Source organism: Chlorocebus sabaeus, chromosome 7 (assembly GCF_047675955.1).
Source record: "Chlorocebus sabaeus isolate Y175 chromosome 7, mChlSab1.0.hap1, whole genome shotgun sequence".
Lineage (NCBI taxonomy): Eukaryota > Metazoa > Chordata > Mammalia > Primates > Cercopithecidae > Chlorocebus > Chlorocebus sabaeus.
This window is the reverse complement of record NC_132910.1, coordinates 127,350,293-127,365,420: the sequence shown is the minus strand read 5'-3', so window position 1 is coordinate 127,365,420 and position 15,128 is coordinate 127,350,293. Positions and strand designations below refer to the sequence as shown.

The following is a 15,128-nucleotide window of genomic DNA, read 5'->3' as shown; positions in this document are numbered from 1 at the left end:
AAAGTGCTAGAGCAATTGGAAAAGATGACTTCAACCAAAAGAAATATAGGAAGTAAGAAGACAAGAGGAACCACAGATGAAACTGTGGGGAAATCAATATTTAAGAAATAGTAATTGGTAGAGCAGACACAATAATCTGGAGAAACAATCCGTACAGGAGACTGAGAAGAAGCAATCAGAACAATCAGAATAACAACAGAGAGAGAGAGAGACCACAAAAGCCAGTAGAGACATGAGTTCAAGGAAGGAGGAACTGGTAAGAAGTGCCAAATATTAGAAAGGTTCAAGAATGACTGGGACTTACTCTATTAGCTGAACAGCATGAAATGTAGATGTTTATTTACTAATAACTTACCATAATCTGGGCACAGAAAGGGAGAATGTGTTTTGAGAAAGGGGGAGAGAAAGCAAAAGAGTGAAAGAAATTCGCATTTACACATGAGAAACTAAATCAGAAAGGGTAAGTAGATTTCCCCAATGTCACACAGCTAAAAAAGTAGCAAAGCAGAGATTTGAACTAAATTTGTTGGAATACAATCCATTTCTTTTGAGGTATGGTTATTACTGCATTTTTATTGTTTTTAATTGGTACATAATTATACATATTTATGGGGTGTATGATATTTTGATACATACATATAATGTGTAATGGTTAGATCAGGATATTTTGGATATCCATAACCTCAAACATTTATCATTTCTTTGTGTTGTAAACATTTTAAATCTAGCTATTTTGAAATGTATAATAAAATGTGTTAACCATTGTTACCCTGCTGTGCTACGGAATACTAGAACTTGTTTCTTCTATGTCACTGTACTTTGGTATGCATTACCAACCTCTCTTCATTCCCCCTACAACTGACCCACCCTTCCCAGCCTCTGGTAACCATCATTCTACTCTTTACATCTGTGAGATTCACCTTTTGGCTCTCATAAATGAGTGAGAACATGAGATATGTGTCTTTCTGTGCCCAGCTTATTTCACTTAACATAATAGCCTCCAGTTCCATCCATGTTGATGCAAATGACAAGATTGCATTCTTTTTATGGCTAAATAGTACTCCATTGTATATGTATACCACATTTTCTTTATGATTAACTTCTACAAATTAAAAAATATCAAACACCAAGGGCAAAACAAAAACAAAACATAAAAGTGCCCTTCTACCAAAATTTGAATGTAACATATTTACTAAAGATACAACCCAAATCCCCAGTCATCATTCTTCACTCTTCATTCCCAGAAGTAACCACCACTCGAACATTGTATTATTCTCACTCTTCTCTATTTTTATGGCACTGGATGTGCCATAAAACATACCAGGAGATATTATCCAGTGCAGCTTTGAGTGTTTCATATTTTAAGTTAATATGTTGGCATTACTTTTTTTCTCTTGAGATTATGTTTTACAGATACAGTCATATTGCTATCTATAGACCTGGTTTACTCATTTAATAACTATATAGCATTCCATTAAATAAATAAACGTAAGTTTTTATTTTTCTTTTCATTCTGTGACAATGTACTATAGGGAAGTCAACATACACTACAGATTAGCAAGAGAGTACAATCAAAGAGGAGAGAGTGGTGTCAAATAGACAAGGACCTTGAAGTTAATACTGCTAAATTTATTAGTTACTTGGTTAGCATGGACAATGTCCCTAAAGCTGTAAGAAAATAACAAGTTCTGAGGACAGTTAATAAACCAGATTAATTTGGATCTTGAGCTGTGAAAGCAATTGGATATTAAATGAAAAGACAATGCTGTGATTCTAAAGCTTTGAGCACCAGCCTAGGGAATGTCACCTATTCTGTAGAAGAATTAGGGGAGCAGAGGTTGTTTCTGGGTAGAGGAATGAATGACAAGACAAATGTTCAGCATAGCCAAGAAATCTTTAATTATTTTTAATGGATAATAAATATAGAAGATAGGTATTATTGCAATTTGGAAGACAGTCACATTATGGTGGAAAAGAGAAAAAGGATGGAAAAAGATGAGAAAAAAATGAATAAACCTAGCCTGAAGGCTAATTTGCCTATTTATTTATTTGCTGCCTTTTATTTCTTTTATTAAAATGTTGACATTGTTTACTCAGTAAAAGTTACTTGCTTGCAAGAAGTTACACTTACTAGGGTTTGTTTAAGAAGATTTTATTCTTATGAGAATACATCTTATTTCCAAGGAATAGAGTAGATTTATAGCCAAGGAAACCTTTGATTTGGAACTTGAGGTCTCAATGTCTTTGGTCTATTAATCTTTAACAGATCCTCAGTCCAAATGCCTAGATACTTAAATATCCATGACTTTTACTTTAGCCATAATGCTTCACTCTTTCCTTTTTAATTTGAAGGTTATACATTATCGCTTCACCAAAAGAGGATGAAGCAAAATAGCATAATAACATTAATTTAATAAACTGTATCAGAGCAGCAATGAAGAGATAGCTCAGCTTCCAGTTAATTGGACCACAGTCTTGTACTAAATTATCAGAAACTACCATTTTTCAGCATTTTAAAATATGCATCTTTAGTCAGCCCTGAAATTATCCTCTTTGCCAGTTCAAAATCTTTATGTCCGTATGCAGTTATTTTTGAAATCATAAGTCATATGTCTGTTCATCCTCTTTCCTACAAAGCTCATTATCTAAACCTTGTCTCACACTTCAAAGGATCACCTGTTGATATGAATGGATTTACCAGTGGAACTCAGGAAAGAGATTCCAAGCTGTGAGCATTACTGTTTTTCTAAAGGGAAGGTAACTTTGATATATAGTTTGCCTGCCTTTGGACAGTCTCGTTTCTACCTTCTAAAATACGATAATTGAAAGCACCGCATTCCTATGACTTGCTGATAGATTGTGAGAAAAAACAGCAAAATATATACAGCTGAGGAGACTGCATCAATGTATCTCTGCACTGAGATTATGGCAGTGATTTGCCTAGAATTGGGCGCTATTAGATCAAAGATTGTCATAAAGTTTAAAGTTACATTCGAGCAAACACATGGACAATTTTTGTTAATAAATATCATATTAGACCAGATTTACCAGTTGTTTTCTAAAATTTAATAGACATTTTTTAACCATTTTGGTTTACAGAAAAAGCAGAAAGTATAGAGATTTTTCATATAACATCTTATCCTCTTCCACGAATTTCCTCTATTTTTAACATCTTGCGCTAGCATGGTGCATTTGTTACAGTTGAGGAACCAGCACTGACATGTTATTGTTAACTAAAATCCATAGCTACGTTAGGGTTCCCTCTTTTTTGGGTATAAGTTCTGTGGATTTTGACAAATGTATAAATGGCATGTGTCTGTCGTTACAGTATCATGAAGAATACTTTTACTGCCCAAAATGTCTCCGTGGTCCACCTGTTCATTTCTCCCTCCCCTGTATTCCTGGCTTCAACCAGCCACTTTGATGTCATATCAACCCTTATACCTTCATAACATGTTTTTATTGTCATCATTGTTTTGTTTTTGTTTTTCCGTTAATGACGTGTGGTTGTTACAAGGTAATAAGACCAGAAGCTGTTGTTGAAGGACCTTTTTTCTTAATTCCTGGTTACTTATCCTTGAATTACATGACAAGCTGATAAATCCAGTTACCATGGAATTTCCATTGTTTCAACCTGCCAATACTTCTCTCAAGCTTGTATATCCAAGAAAATATAAAAAATAATAGAGCAGAAAATCACAAACTTCCATACTTATCCTACTCTCCCTGTGTCCCCATTCCCAGTTCTGGTGGCTTTCCAACTCAGTTAAATCCTGTACTTAGCCAGTTGGTGACCACACAATGTGACGTGTTTTTTATCCAAGTCAGTCTCAGACTAGGTGAGCTTTTATATGTGGCAGATTACTGCTTAATTTATACTCAGACAAAAAGGAAAAAATTAAACATATAAACACATTTTTTTTTTTTGAGAGTCTCATGCTGTTGCCCAGGCTAGAGTGCAGTGACGTGATCTCAGCTCACTGCATCCTCTGCCTCTCGGGTTCCAGCGATTCTCCTGCCTCAGCCTCCTGAGTAACTGGGATTACAGGTACGTGCCACCACACCCGGCTAATTTGTATACTTTTAGTAGAGATGAGGTTTCGCCATATTGGCCAGGCTTGTGTCAAACTCCTGACCTCAGGTGATCTGCCCATCTCGACCTCCCAAACTGCTAGGATTACAGGCATAAGCCAGCATGCCCAGCCTAAACCCACATTTTAAATTAATGCAATGATTGTATTAGCCTTTCAAATATTAAGACTGGCAAAATTGTTACAACTATAAGTTTTCATTGATTCATCCTACTCACCATCTTTTCCTTTAATGTCTGAACAAACCCCAGCTCTGTCCACTGTTCTCCCTGTCAGTAGACTAATGGAACACAACCAAACAGTAACACAACAGACACAAACACAAGTTCACGTGGAATCAATAAAAATCAATAGAACGGAAGATGTCTTTTATGTGTTTTTCGATACATACTATTAAGCGTGTGCCTTCTTAACAATTCATATAAAACCTAAAATGTATGTATTTCTGATTTCTACCTGTAATACTGAAGAAGTTACTTAATAATGTTGAATATAAAGGCCACTTTTAACCACTTTCCATTCACTGTTAACTGCTGTTTCCAAAGTATAAGCAATCAGTCTCTGTGTACATAGTCAAGTGTATACAAGCGTCAGGCATAACAAACTCAAGATGAACACAACAGTTCAAAGACATTTGGTACAAAATTGTTGAAGCATTTTTACCCAGCGTTCTGTGGCTCTGACAATGAAAGAATATAGTTGCTCTTCCAGCTGCTATTCAGACAGAAAGCTTGGGCAAGAAGGGTCTGTATCTATATTCTTCATAATATAATTACAGGTTTCAAGTTCAGATAACATCAACAGTTGGCATTTGAAAACCAAAACCCTATTTTGCTATTTATCAAGATTATTAATATAGTCAGATTTCCCTTGTTTGTTTCTTTTTTTCTTTTGAGTCGGAGTCTTGCTCTGTCACTCAGGCTGGAGTGCAGTGGTGTGATCTCAGCTCACTGCAAGCTCCACCTCCCAGGTTCACGCCATTCTCCTGCCTCAGCCTCCCAAGTAGCTGGGACTACAGGCACATGCCACCATACCAGGCTAATTTTTTGTATTTCTGGTAGAGACGGTGTTTCACCGTGTTAGCCAGGATGGTCTCGATCTCCTGACCTCGTGATCCACCCGCCTCAGCCCCCCAAAGTGCAGGGATTACAGGCGTGAGCCACCACGCCCGGCCTATTTGTTTCTTTAATAAAGTACAGAATATCCTGTTGGATAACCCACTGAATAACATGAAGATGCTCTGAAGGAGTATATGAGAGCTCATGACACCTGCCTTGAAACATGGGTTTCACTAATGCTAGTGGCTCACACTTCCCATTGAACAAGACTAGGGGTAGGAAGGCTATTTGAGGGACACAGCTATGGAACCATAGGTGCCACATAGTAAGCCAAATTTTCATTTGCTGTGTTGTTGTAAAAAACCTTATTAAAAGAGCTTCCAATGAGAGTACTTGATTAATAATGCAGTTCATATCTATAGAAATAATTTGCTTTTCAAAAAAGTCATCATGTGTTACAGTTGAATTCACATTAAACTAAAGTTATCATTCATTTTGAATGATCTGTGAAGTATTTTAAGAGAGATCTGGGGAAGTAAATCAATAAGTAGTTTAATATAAATCAAGGTGCAGTTAATTTTTTTCAATTAGAAATGTATTACAAAGATCCTGCCATTTGCAACGACATGAAATAACCTGGAGGAAATTATGCTGAGTAAAATAAGCCAGACATAGAAAGATGCATATTGCTAATCTCCCTTATATATAGAATCTAGGAAAGTAGAATTCATAGATACATAATAGAAGAGTGGTCACCAGCATCTTGGGGGTGGGGGACATGGGGAAATGTTAGAGGGTGACAACTTGCAGTTACAAGGTGAATATGCTCTGGAGACCTAACATATAGTACAGCATAGTTACTCTACTCAATAGTATTCTCACGACACCCTCCCACCCCCCCACACACAGTAACTCTCTGAGGTATGGATATGTTGATTAGTTTGATCATGGTAATCATTTCACAGTGTATATATATACCAAAACATCACTTTGTATAACTTATATATGTACAATATTTATCAATCATACTTCAATAAAGCTGGAAAAATGCATAAATATTATATATATATACACGTGTGTGTGTGTGTGTGTGTGTGTGTATACGTCAAAGATTATAGCAGATTATAGCTCTTTGAAAAAGAATTACGTTTCAGCTCAGTTCTGACTAAGGCCAAACAAAAGGTGATAGCATGTTTTAGTTCCTTAAATGTGAATTTGAGGAGCCAAGAAATCTCCAAGTGTAGGAAAACTTCAGTGCCAAAAAGTGTAGAATATGAAAGAATCACAAAAATAGCATGCACAAAATAGCCTGCTATGATGTTCAAATACAAGAGCTAGTAATTATTAACCAACATTCAGAATATAATGTAGCAGAACATATTTGGAACACATTTATTTGTTAATATTTCCAAGGAGAGATAAATGCAAAGTAAGATTTTCTTTAACGTTAATTGTTCTTTAGTTTGAAAATGCATATACTCATATTTTTGTCATCTGATTTTAACCAGCAAAAAGCAATAGCTGCCAAACCAAAGTCAAGTGAAGCTGTGAAAATAATTAATGAAACAAGTCTGGTAAAAGCATCTTTATCCTTCATACATGTTATAGGCAGGATTGTGGTTGTGTCTGTGTGAGTGTGGTGGGGTCAGTGGGGGGATAGGAAAGTTAGTTTATTCACATGATTCTCAACGTAGATATACCTTGCAAATAATTGTGCAATTCCCTGCTTTGCGGACAAAATGTCTTTGAATCAATGTCTTTTATAAATACACTATACAAAAAAACATAACTATAAACCTTTAAAGCATTTATGCACTTTAAATTGAATTTATTAAACACTTTAATATTCAGAACTAGAAGAGAAACTTCAGTAAGGAGAAATGCTTTGCAGATTAAAATGTAAAGGAGATAACCAAATTTTACTAAACCTTCTGTCCATCATGACCACATTTCCTTTCATTCTAAAATAACAATATTTTGAAAATTTTGACCCCCCCCCCCATTTTTACATGAGAAATTTTAAATGCCAAGAACTTGCTTCTCACTTTTGAAGTAGGGTGCTTTCTTTAGGAACCAGTCTGTATCACATGCATTCTATTGGTTTGTATTTTATTATTTTTATTATATATCATTCTGTTACATTTTAAAATGCATTTCTGAGCCCATGTCATTGATTTCATGATTCATTAATGGGTTGCAAGCAGCAGTTGGAATAGCACTGGTTTAGGTAATGGCAGTATAAATCACATGTTGGTAAAGTGAAAGGTATCTTTCTACCAACACAATATAATGACCACTTGATGCCAACATGACAATGTGTTACTTAAACCATATATCAATCAACATAGAAGCAACATGACCAAAATGGTTGTGCCATCATTTATAGAAGAAGATTGTGAGTTTCATGCAGCCAGGAATAATTGCATTGCTATTATAGAACTTAACATAAGTTGTAACTTATTTGATGGAAGGACACTAACAATCAAGAGGATATAAATTTTAAAAACAATGATACTTTTTTGGACAATTGATAAGTACTGACTGTCTGCATTTTATCTAGAACAATATATGTTCATGATTAACCAAGAAAATATTGACAAAAATGTGCAATGAGTAGAGACTTGCCCTTGAAATTCCCTAAAATTAGTAGGAAGGTACAATGTTCTCCAGGAAATATTGGTAAGTGAAAAAACAAGGTTTACAATAGTGTGTAAGGGATGCTATCATCTGTGTAACAAAATGAGAAAAAACATATATACAATTTTTTGGCAAGAAGATACCCTGAAAATATAAACCAAAAGGCTAAAAAAAGAAACTTGCTGATGATACAGAACTTCTCTGAGTGTACATTTTTCTCATAGTCTTAACTCTTATAATTACATCCATGTTTGACATTTTCAAAAGTAAAAGCACAAAAGTACATAATATATTCAGGATAAAGCAAATGACGGTTTATATGAAGAATCCAAGGTTAGAATCCAAGGTTCTACATTAAAATCCAGTAATGTTAATTGGATTTGGAAGTAACAGTATGAAATGTTTTCTCTAAAAATATACACAAGAATCTCTTGCTTGAGATCAGTAATCTATTCCCAAAAATAGATATTGAGAGCACATTTCTGTTGTTCTAAATGGTAACAATTATAGTGAGTGGAAGGTAAACCAAAACATAGCTATTTCCTGTAGAATAATTGATACCTAATAATGCCTGTAGAAAAGTGACAAACTATCTTGATAAAATCTAAATTGTATATTGTTTCCTAATCATCCAGCAATTATTGCTGTTACTAACATAGAGTTGCTTTCTTTCTAGTTACATGGGCTGTGTGTATGCTGTACAAGAAATTGTTACTTTATGGCATAGCATAGCAAGTAACACAGCAATCAAAAAGTTAAAAGTCAAAATTTAAATAAAAGACCCATAATATACTGTTTTTCACGGTGCTAAAGGAGACATGACTCTTGAAGAAACTCAAGAAGGGACAAAGAAGAGTCAAATCAGTCATTGCTGTTTGCAGAAGGTGATGAGTGGATGGAGGACAAGCGGGCAATCTTAGACAAACTGTCATATTAAGAGGAATGAAGAGACCTTCCCTATGTCTAGTAGAAGCTGTAGTGACTGCTGGACAGGAAAGCTTTGGTCAATCTTCAGAAATGATGTTCAAGCTGAAGGAAGATGTTGAAGCTGCATTTTGGTTGCAAAATGCAGGTTTGCTTGTTTTTCTATTGAAAAATTCCTTCATGTGATGCCGTAAGAGTTATCAGGCTATTAGTAAAAGAAAGATGTATTGTCACACTGAGTATGACTGCAAAACTTTCTTAGCAAATGGCCTGTTTATTTATACTCAATGCATATGTTAAGATGGCTACATAGGATTCTTACTCTGTTCTATCAATTTGGAATGTAACTCAACATTCTTCCAGCACATAAAGTTGTTTACAATATTATATTGAGTGTGAAAGACGTAAATAAATACTTCCATTTGATGTCTACACCAACATTAGATGAAAAAATGAGGTAGTGAGAAATTGGTATGTATTCTGTAAATTAGGATATTTAAAACCAAAAATCCTTCTACTGGGTAAACATTAACTAGGAAAACATTCTACAGGATATACATGCATTTTTCTAGCTCTGCCCCCTGAAAAGATCTAGTAGCAATGTGATCTGATGGCACTAAACACTTCTGATTTCAAATGATAGCCTCTAAAACACTGTTTTCCAACAAAGATAATTAGGACTTCTGAAGAAATGCATGATTCCAGGTGTGGAGGAGAAAATGAGCAAGCTGAGCTTGTGATATATGTTCACCCCAGAGAGGGCTCATGTCACGTGGGCACCAACAGAGAGGGGTCTCAGGTAGCAACAGTGGGGCCATTGGACCATCAAAGGAGCAATTGGTATACTTGATTGAAGCCTGTAGGTTCATAATTTTTACTAAAAGAAGGAAGGAAGGAGGGAAGAAAGGGGAAAGGATGGGAAGGGAATGAAGAAAGGAGGGAGGGAAGGAAGGAAGTAAAGAGCTAGAACAACAACAAAACAAAATATCTTTGATAACTTTTTGGTGGAGTACAGAGTGGAAATTTTGCATTACTGGAGCCTTTACAACATGGTGATCTGTGATTCAGAAATAAGTCAGTAAAGATACATTTTACATAGATGTTTCATCCAGCATTGCTTGGAAAAGCCAAACTTGGAAATGATGTAGATAGTTACCTAAGAGATAAATAAAATAAATAATGATACATCGTTTGTATGGAATATTACATAGCCACCAAAAATAATGGAGCAGAACTCTATTCAATGACTTAAAAAATGTCCATGAGATATTGTATAATGGAAAAAAGAAATTTCAAAGTAAAAGGTCTTACCTTATATATTTCACAAGCTAAAACCCTATATGATTATACAAATCCACATGTTTGCCTTAAAAAGATAAAATCTGGTGTCCTATATGACCATACCACAAATAGTGATCACCTCTGGGGTTGGAATTTGATAGCAGTTGTAGGTAGAGATAGTTTGGAAGAAAACATTCACATTTTATTTCATAATTCTTATGTTTTTAAAGCTTTTTTATAAGCATTATTTTGATACATATGTGAGCAGAGATGGTCCCTTCTAGGTACCAGTCACACCATTGCTAAACCTCACCTGTTTCTTCCAAAGGTGCCAGGCGGCAAACAGGACTTGCCCCACCAATTACATGTGGAATAATCACATCTGCAGATGCCTGGCTCAGGAAGATTTTATGTTTTCCTCGATTGCTGGAGATGGTAAGCAGAATGATATTTTAAAGACTAGATGCCAAGGGTCTATATTGTGATTAACATATTCTACTATTAAAACCACATGTACAATATTCATCATTCTTTGAAATAAGTGACTAAAGAATAGTACATTTTCTACTTCGCATTGGTATTATTTTGAACTCCTTTGTAAAGGAACATACTCATGTTTGTACACAATCCTTTGAGGGAAAACATACAAAGGAAGATGCTTTTAGAAGCTTTTGTTTCATGCCACACCCAGAACCAAGTAAGGTATAGTAAAGATGCTCTGACTGTTTGTCTAGACTCAACAGATGGATTCCATGACATCTGTGGACCAAACAAGGAACTGGATGAAGAGACCTGTCGGTGTGTCTGCAGAGCGGGGCTTCGGCCCGCCAGCTGTGGACCCCACAAAGAACTAGACAGAAACTCATGCCAGTGTGTCTGTAAAAACAAACTCTTCCCCAGCCAATGTGGGGCCAACCGAGAATTTGATGACAACACGTGCCAGTGTGTATGTAAAAGAACCTGCCCCAGAAATCTACCCCTAAATCCTGGAAAGTGTGCCTGTGAATGTACAGAAAGTCCACAGAAATGCTTGTTAAAAGGAAAGAAGTTCCAACACCAAACATGCAGGTAAGAGATCCTCATGAAGAGTTTTAGTTTCTCTTACTAGAAATATGTTCTAAACTAAAAGCAGTTTTCTTAACCAAAGTAGCAATTGCTTGTTAGAATGAGGCCAATAAGTTCTGAAAGATAAAATCTTATTTTTTTGAACCAAATCTTATTTTTTTTTTAACCAATGCATGAGACTGAATTTGCTTCCAAAAAGCAAGATGGGAGCCTTGAGGATCAAAACTAAATCCAAGTTCAGAATATACTCTAGATTAGTGGCTCCTGTGGGATGTTTTCAAAATACATCCAGGCAATCTACTCCACCCTCACCAAAAAGTATAATGCTTTCAGACATAATTTAGGATAACTGTTCTAAATGCAGACAATTTTTATGCAAAACTTACAAACAAAGGATAGGATAGTACCATTGACTATAGAATTATACCTGGAAATGAAAAGATTTAAGCTAAGTATTTGATAGAATTAGAGAAATAAATGAATATATTGTTAAAGGTATCCAAGCCTCATTTCTTAAACTTAGTTTTGCACTCTTCTTCACCAAGAAAAAAAAAAATGAAGTTACTGGACTCAAGCACATTCAGTGTTAATCCCTGAACCTCTTCCTCTTTAATCTCAGAGAATAAGGTGATTTAAGCCAGACCTGTGCGTTTGACATTTTCTCCACATTCCTTCAACATTACTTCATGCCATTCCTTCTTTCTTCTATAACTTTAACATCTTCAGCTCTACTTTTTTCCCCCTCAGTTTTTAAAAGTTCCCAAATTTCTTCTATTTTATTAACCTGTTACTGTGAAGCTGAGCATACTTTAGCAACCAAGCTCTGTCCTCTTCACAGCTGCTCAAAAATGAGGCATGTGTTTTCACCTCTTTCATCTACAATGTATTCAACCAACTCTAACCTGGTTTATGGCCTACGGTGCTATGTTAAACCTGTTTGTTTATGTTTAAAGTTTCACTGGCCTCACAGTTACCAAATCCAACAGAGAATTTTTTCCTTAGGTAACCGGTCCTTTCCATGGCCTTTTTCTTCCAGCCCACCTCTTCTATGATGTGACATTGTACTTTCCTACTTGTATACTAAATTTTCAGAGCATTTGTTCTTAATCACTTTCACTCTTTTACATCCACTCTTTACATATGGGAAGATAATGTTCTTTTTAGCAAAAAAAGTTCGTATTCCATTTATTTACTACTATCTTCACTAATGTTCATTATTGTTTTTCCACAGTATATAACGAGTTCATCGTTTTATTCTCAAGAGTTTTGTGTCTTTATTGTAATGTATGTTTTTGATGACTTTCCTCAACTAATATTTCAGCTACTGCATAAAATGGCTTTAGTGAATCTAGCTATCTCATTGATTATATTTTTCTTCCCTTATACTGCAAAGTACATTGTAAGTATTTTATTTTGAGAAAGAACTATATTCCAATTTTACCTACAAATTCCTACTGTAATAACCAAAAAGATATTTCAAAAATGTATATGCTAGTATTTTCAGAAGGATACAGATACTCAATCTTTTTAAGCCTTATTAAACTATGTTTTATATTGAATTCTTGAGTGAGTTTAGTATACATTGAAAAATCTGAAATTCCTATGTCTGCATACAGACTAACCAGCCGTCATACTTTTCTAAAGAATTCTTATATGAACACAGACAATATTTCTATCATTGCATTTCTCCTAATAGTATACATTCTTTCAAAAAGGCTTTCTGTTTACTGCAACTCATCCTATGTTCATTTTTCTAAGTGTGTAATTCCAGACTTTGTGATATAAATTGGAGCAAAAGAGAAAATACCATATTTTGAAAATTTATATTCTCCTCATTCTCTCTTAATATTTATTACAAAGTGCAGTGGGCAGAGTATATATTCTTTGGTTCATTGCCTTAATTAACAGCTTTTATGGATCATTAAGTATCATATCCCTTTTTAGTAGAGGAATACCAGTAGTCACAACTATGAATTCGCATTTGCAAAGTTTAAGAAAATTAACTAGACATGCTTTCTTTTCTAGAGCCAAATAAATGAAATATCAAAACCAAATTGTGTAGGGATTTTTGTAGCACACTTTCGATTTCCACCTCAGGTCATCTTGCACTTTTCCCTTTACACCTATTCCCACACATTAGGCATGCTCATACTCCAAAAAGTTTTTCAAAAATAGCTCCAATTCTCACCAGGCGTGTTGACTCACACCTGTAATCCTAGCACTTTGGGAGGCCAAGGCAGGCAGATCACTTGAGGCCAGGAGTTCAAGACCAGCCCAGCCAACATGGCAAAGCCCTGGCTCTACAAAAAATACAGAAACTTAGCCAGGCATGGCCGCACACGCCTGTAATCCCAGCTACTCAGGAGGCTGAGACACAAGAATGACTTGAGCCCAGGAGGCGAAGGTTGCAGTAAGCCGAGATCGCACCACTGCATTCCAGCCTGGGCAACAGAACGAGACTCTATTTCAAAAAATGAGGTCTCAATTCACTGGAGCAACGGGGCAGGGGACAGATTGACCAGTTGGTGATTTGTCTTCTCTCTGCTACTAGAACCCGGAAGTCTAGGATGGGAGGAAGGGGATCCTGCTGCTGAGTATTGTCCCTCTTACCTCCCTGCCCCAGAATGCCTCTGTTTCACCTGGAACCCAGGTGGAAAGGAAGAGTTAGCCACCATCATGCAGCCATCTGCCAAGTAGAGACACAAGAGTGAGGGTGGGGCTGCTCACTGAGGACCACAGTTCTGCCAACATGGCTGGGTTTAATTGCCTGGAAGTCTGGGTCCCATACAAGTCCCAGACTCATGTGAATTCAGCCATGCTTATGTGATCACAGTAAGTCAGCAGACCTTCAATGTTCACTTTCAAAATTTCTGTTTTATGTTTCTTTCATCCATGAAGCAACGAGCACTTCAAAGGAACTAATGCTTACAATATCTCATCCTTCCTTCCATTTGTTATATCAGCAAGCAAGACTTTTATTTTAGGGCTTTTCCATTCGTCTGAAATGTTGTAATTCTAAGCAGAAACAAACTTTTATAAATCTATGAACAATTGCATCATAAAATTAGTAATTTTGTTCTAGTCTGAAATTTAAAAACACTGAAATACCTTGGTAGCATAATGAATCCATTGCCTTGATCTTTAACATAAGTGTGTTCTTGTTTGTTCTCCTAGCTGTTACAGACGGCCATGTACGAACCGCCAGAAGCCTTGTGAGCCAGGATTTTCATATAGTGAAGAAGTGTGTCGTTGTGTCCCTTCATATTGGAAAAGACCACATATGAGCTAAGATTGTACTGTTTTCCAGTTCATCGATTTTCTATTATGGAAAACTGTTGCCACGGTAGAACTGTCTGTGAACAGAGAGACCCTTGTGGGTTCGTGCTAACAAAGACAAAAGTCTGTGTTTCCTGAACCATGTGGATAACTTTACAGAAACGGACTGGAGCTCATCTGCAAAAGGCCTCTTGTAAAGACTGGTTTTCTACAATGACCAAACAGCCAAGATTTTTCTCTTGTGATTTTTTTTTTTTAAAGATTAACTATATAATTTATTTCCACTAAAAATATTGTTTCTGCATTCATTTTTATAGCAACAACAATTGGTAAAACTCACTGTGATCAATATTTTTATATCATTTAAATATGTTTAAAATAAAATGAAAATTGTATTATAAGCTGCTAAGTTCAGTCCATTATCATCTTACATGATGAACGAAAACTGCTATCATGAAGACACTGATCTTTCTCTGCCCTTTTTTCTTCTCTAACCAGATGTCACATATGTATTACTATGATAAAAAGTATGATCCTGTGAAAGAGAGTGTCAGAGGACGACAGAATGTTATTGCTTCATCTCTTATATGTTTAATGATTATGAACATTTTAGCACAGGATACTTTTGAATTTATAACCAAGTGAATCAATATGTAACATCTTGTGAGATAGACTGCTCAGCATTGTGATTAAAAGTCATTCAGTGCTCTGGGAACATTCAGAATCTTACCTTGGTAGAAAAGCCTGCAGTATATATTAAAGTAGCTTTAAAATATTTTCACAAAAATAATCTTTT

At 35.6% G+C, this 15,128-nt stretch overlaps 1 protein-coding gene across 1 annotated transcript in view; it reads left to right on the top strand.

Moving 5' to 3' along the window:
• The window catches only part of VEGFC (vascular endothelial growth factor C), a 121,272-nt gene extending 106,539 nt beyond the window's left edge, over positions 1-14,733 (top strand). Inside the window, exons 5-7 of the mRNA XM_008000329.3 lie at positions 10,320-10,426; positions 10,726-11,059; positions 14,231-14,733. Coding sequence (XP_007998520.1) covers positions 10,320-10,426; positions 10,726-11,059; positions 14,231-14,345 — 556 coding nt within the window. The 3' untranslated portion in view covers positions 14,346-14,733. The remainder of the gene's footprint in view (positions 1-10,319; positions 10,427-10,725; positions 11,060-14,230) is intronic.
• The last annotated feature ends 395 nt before the right edge of the window (positions 14,734-15,128 follow it).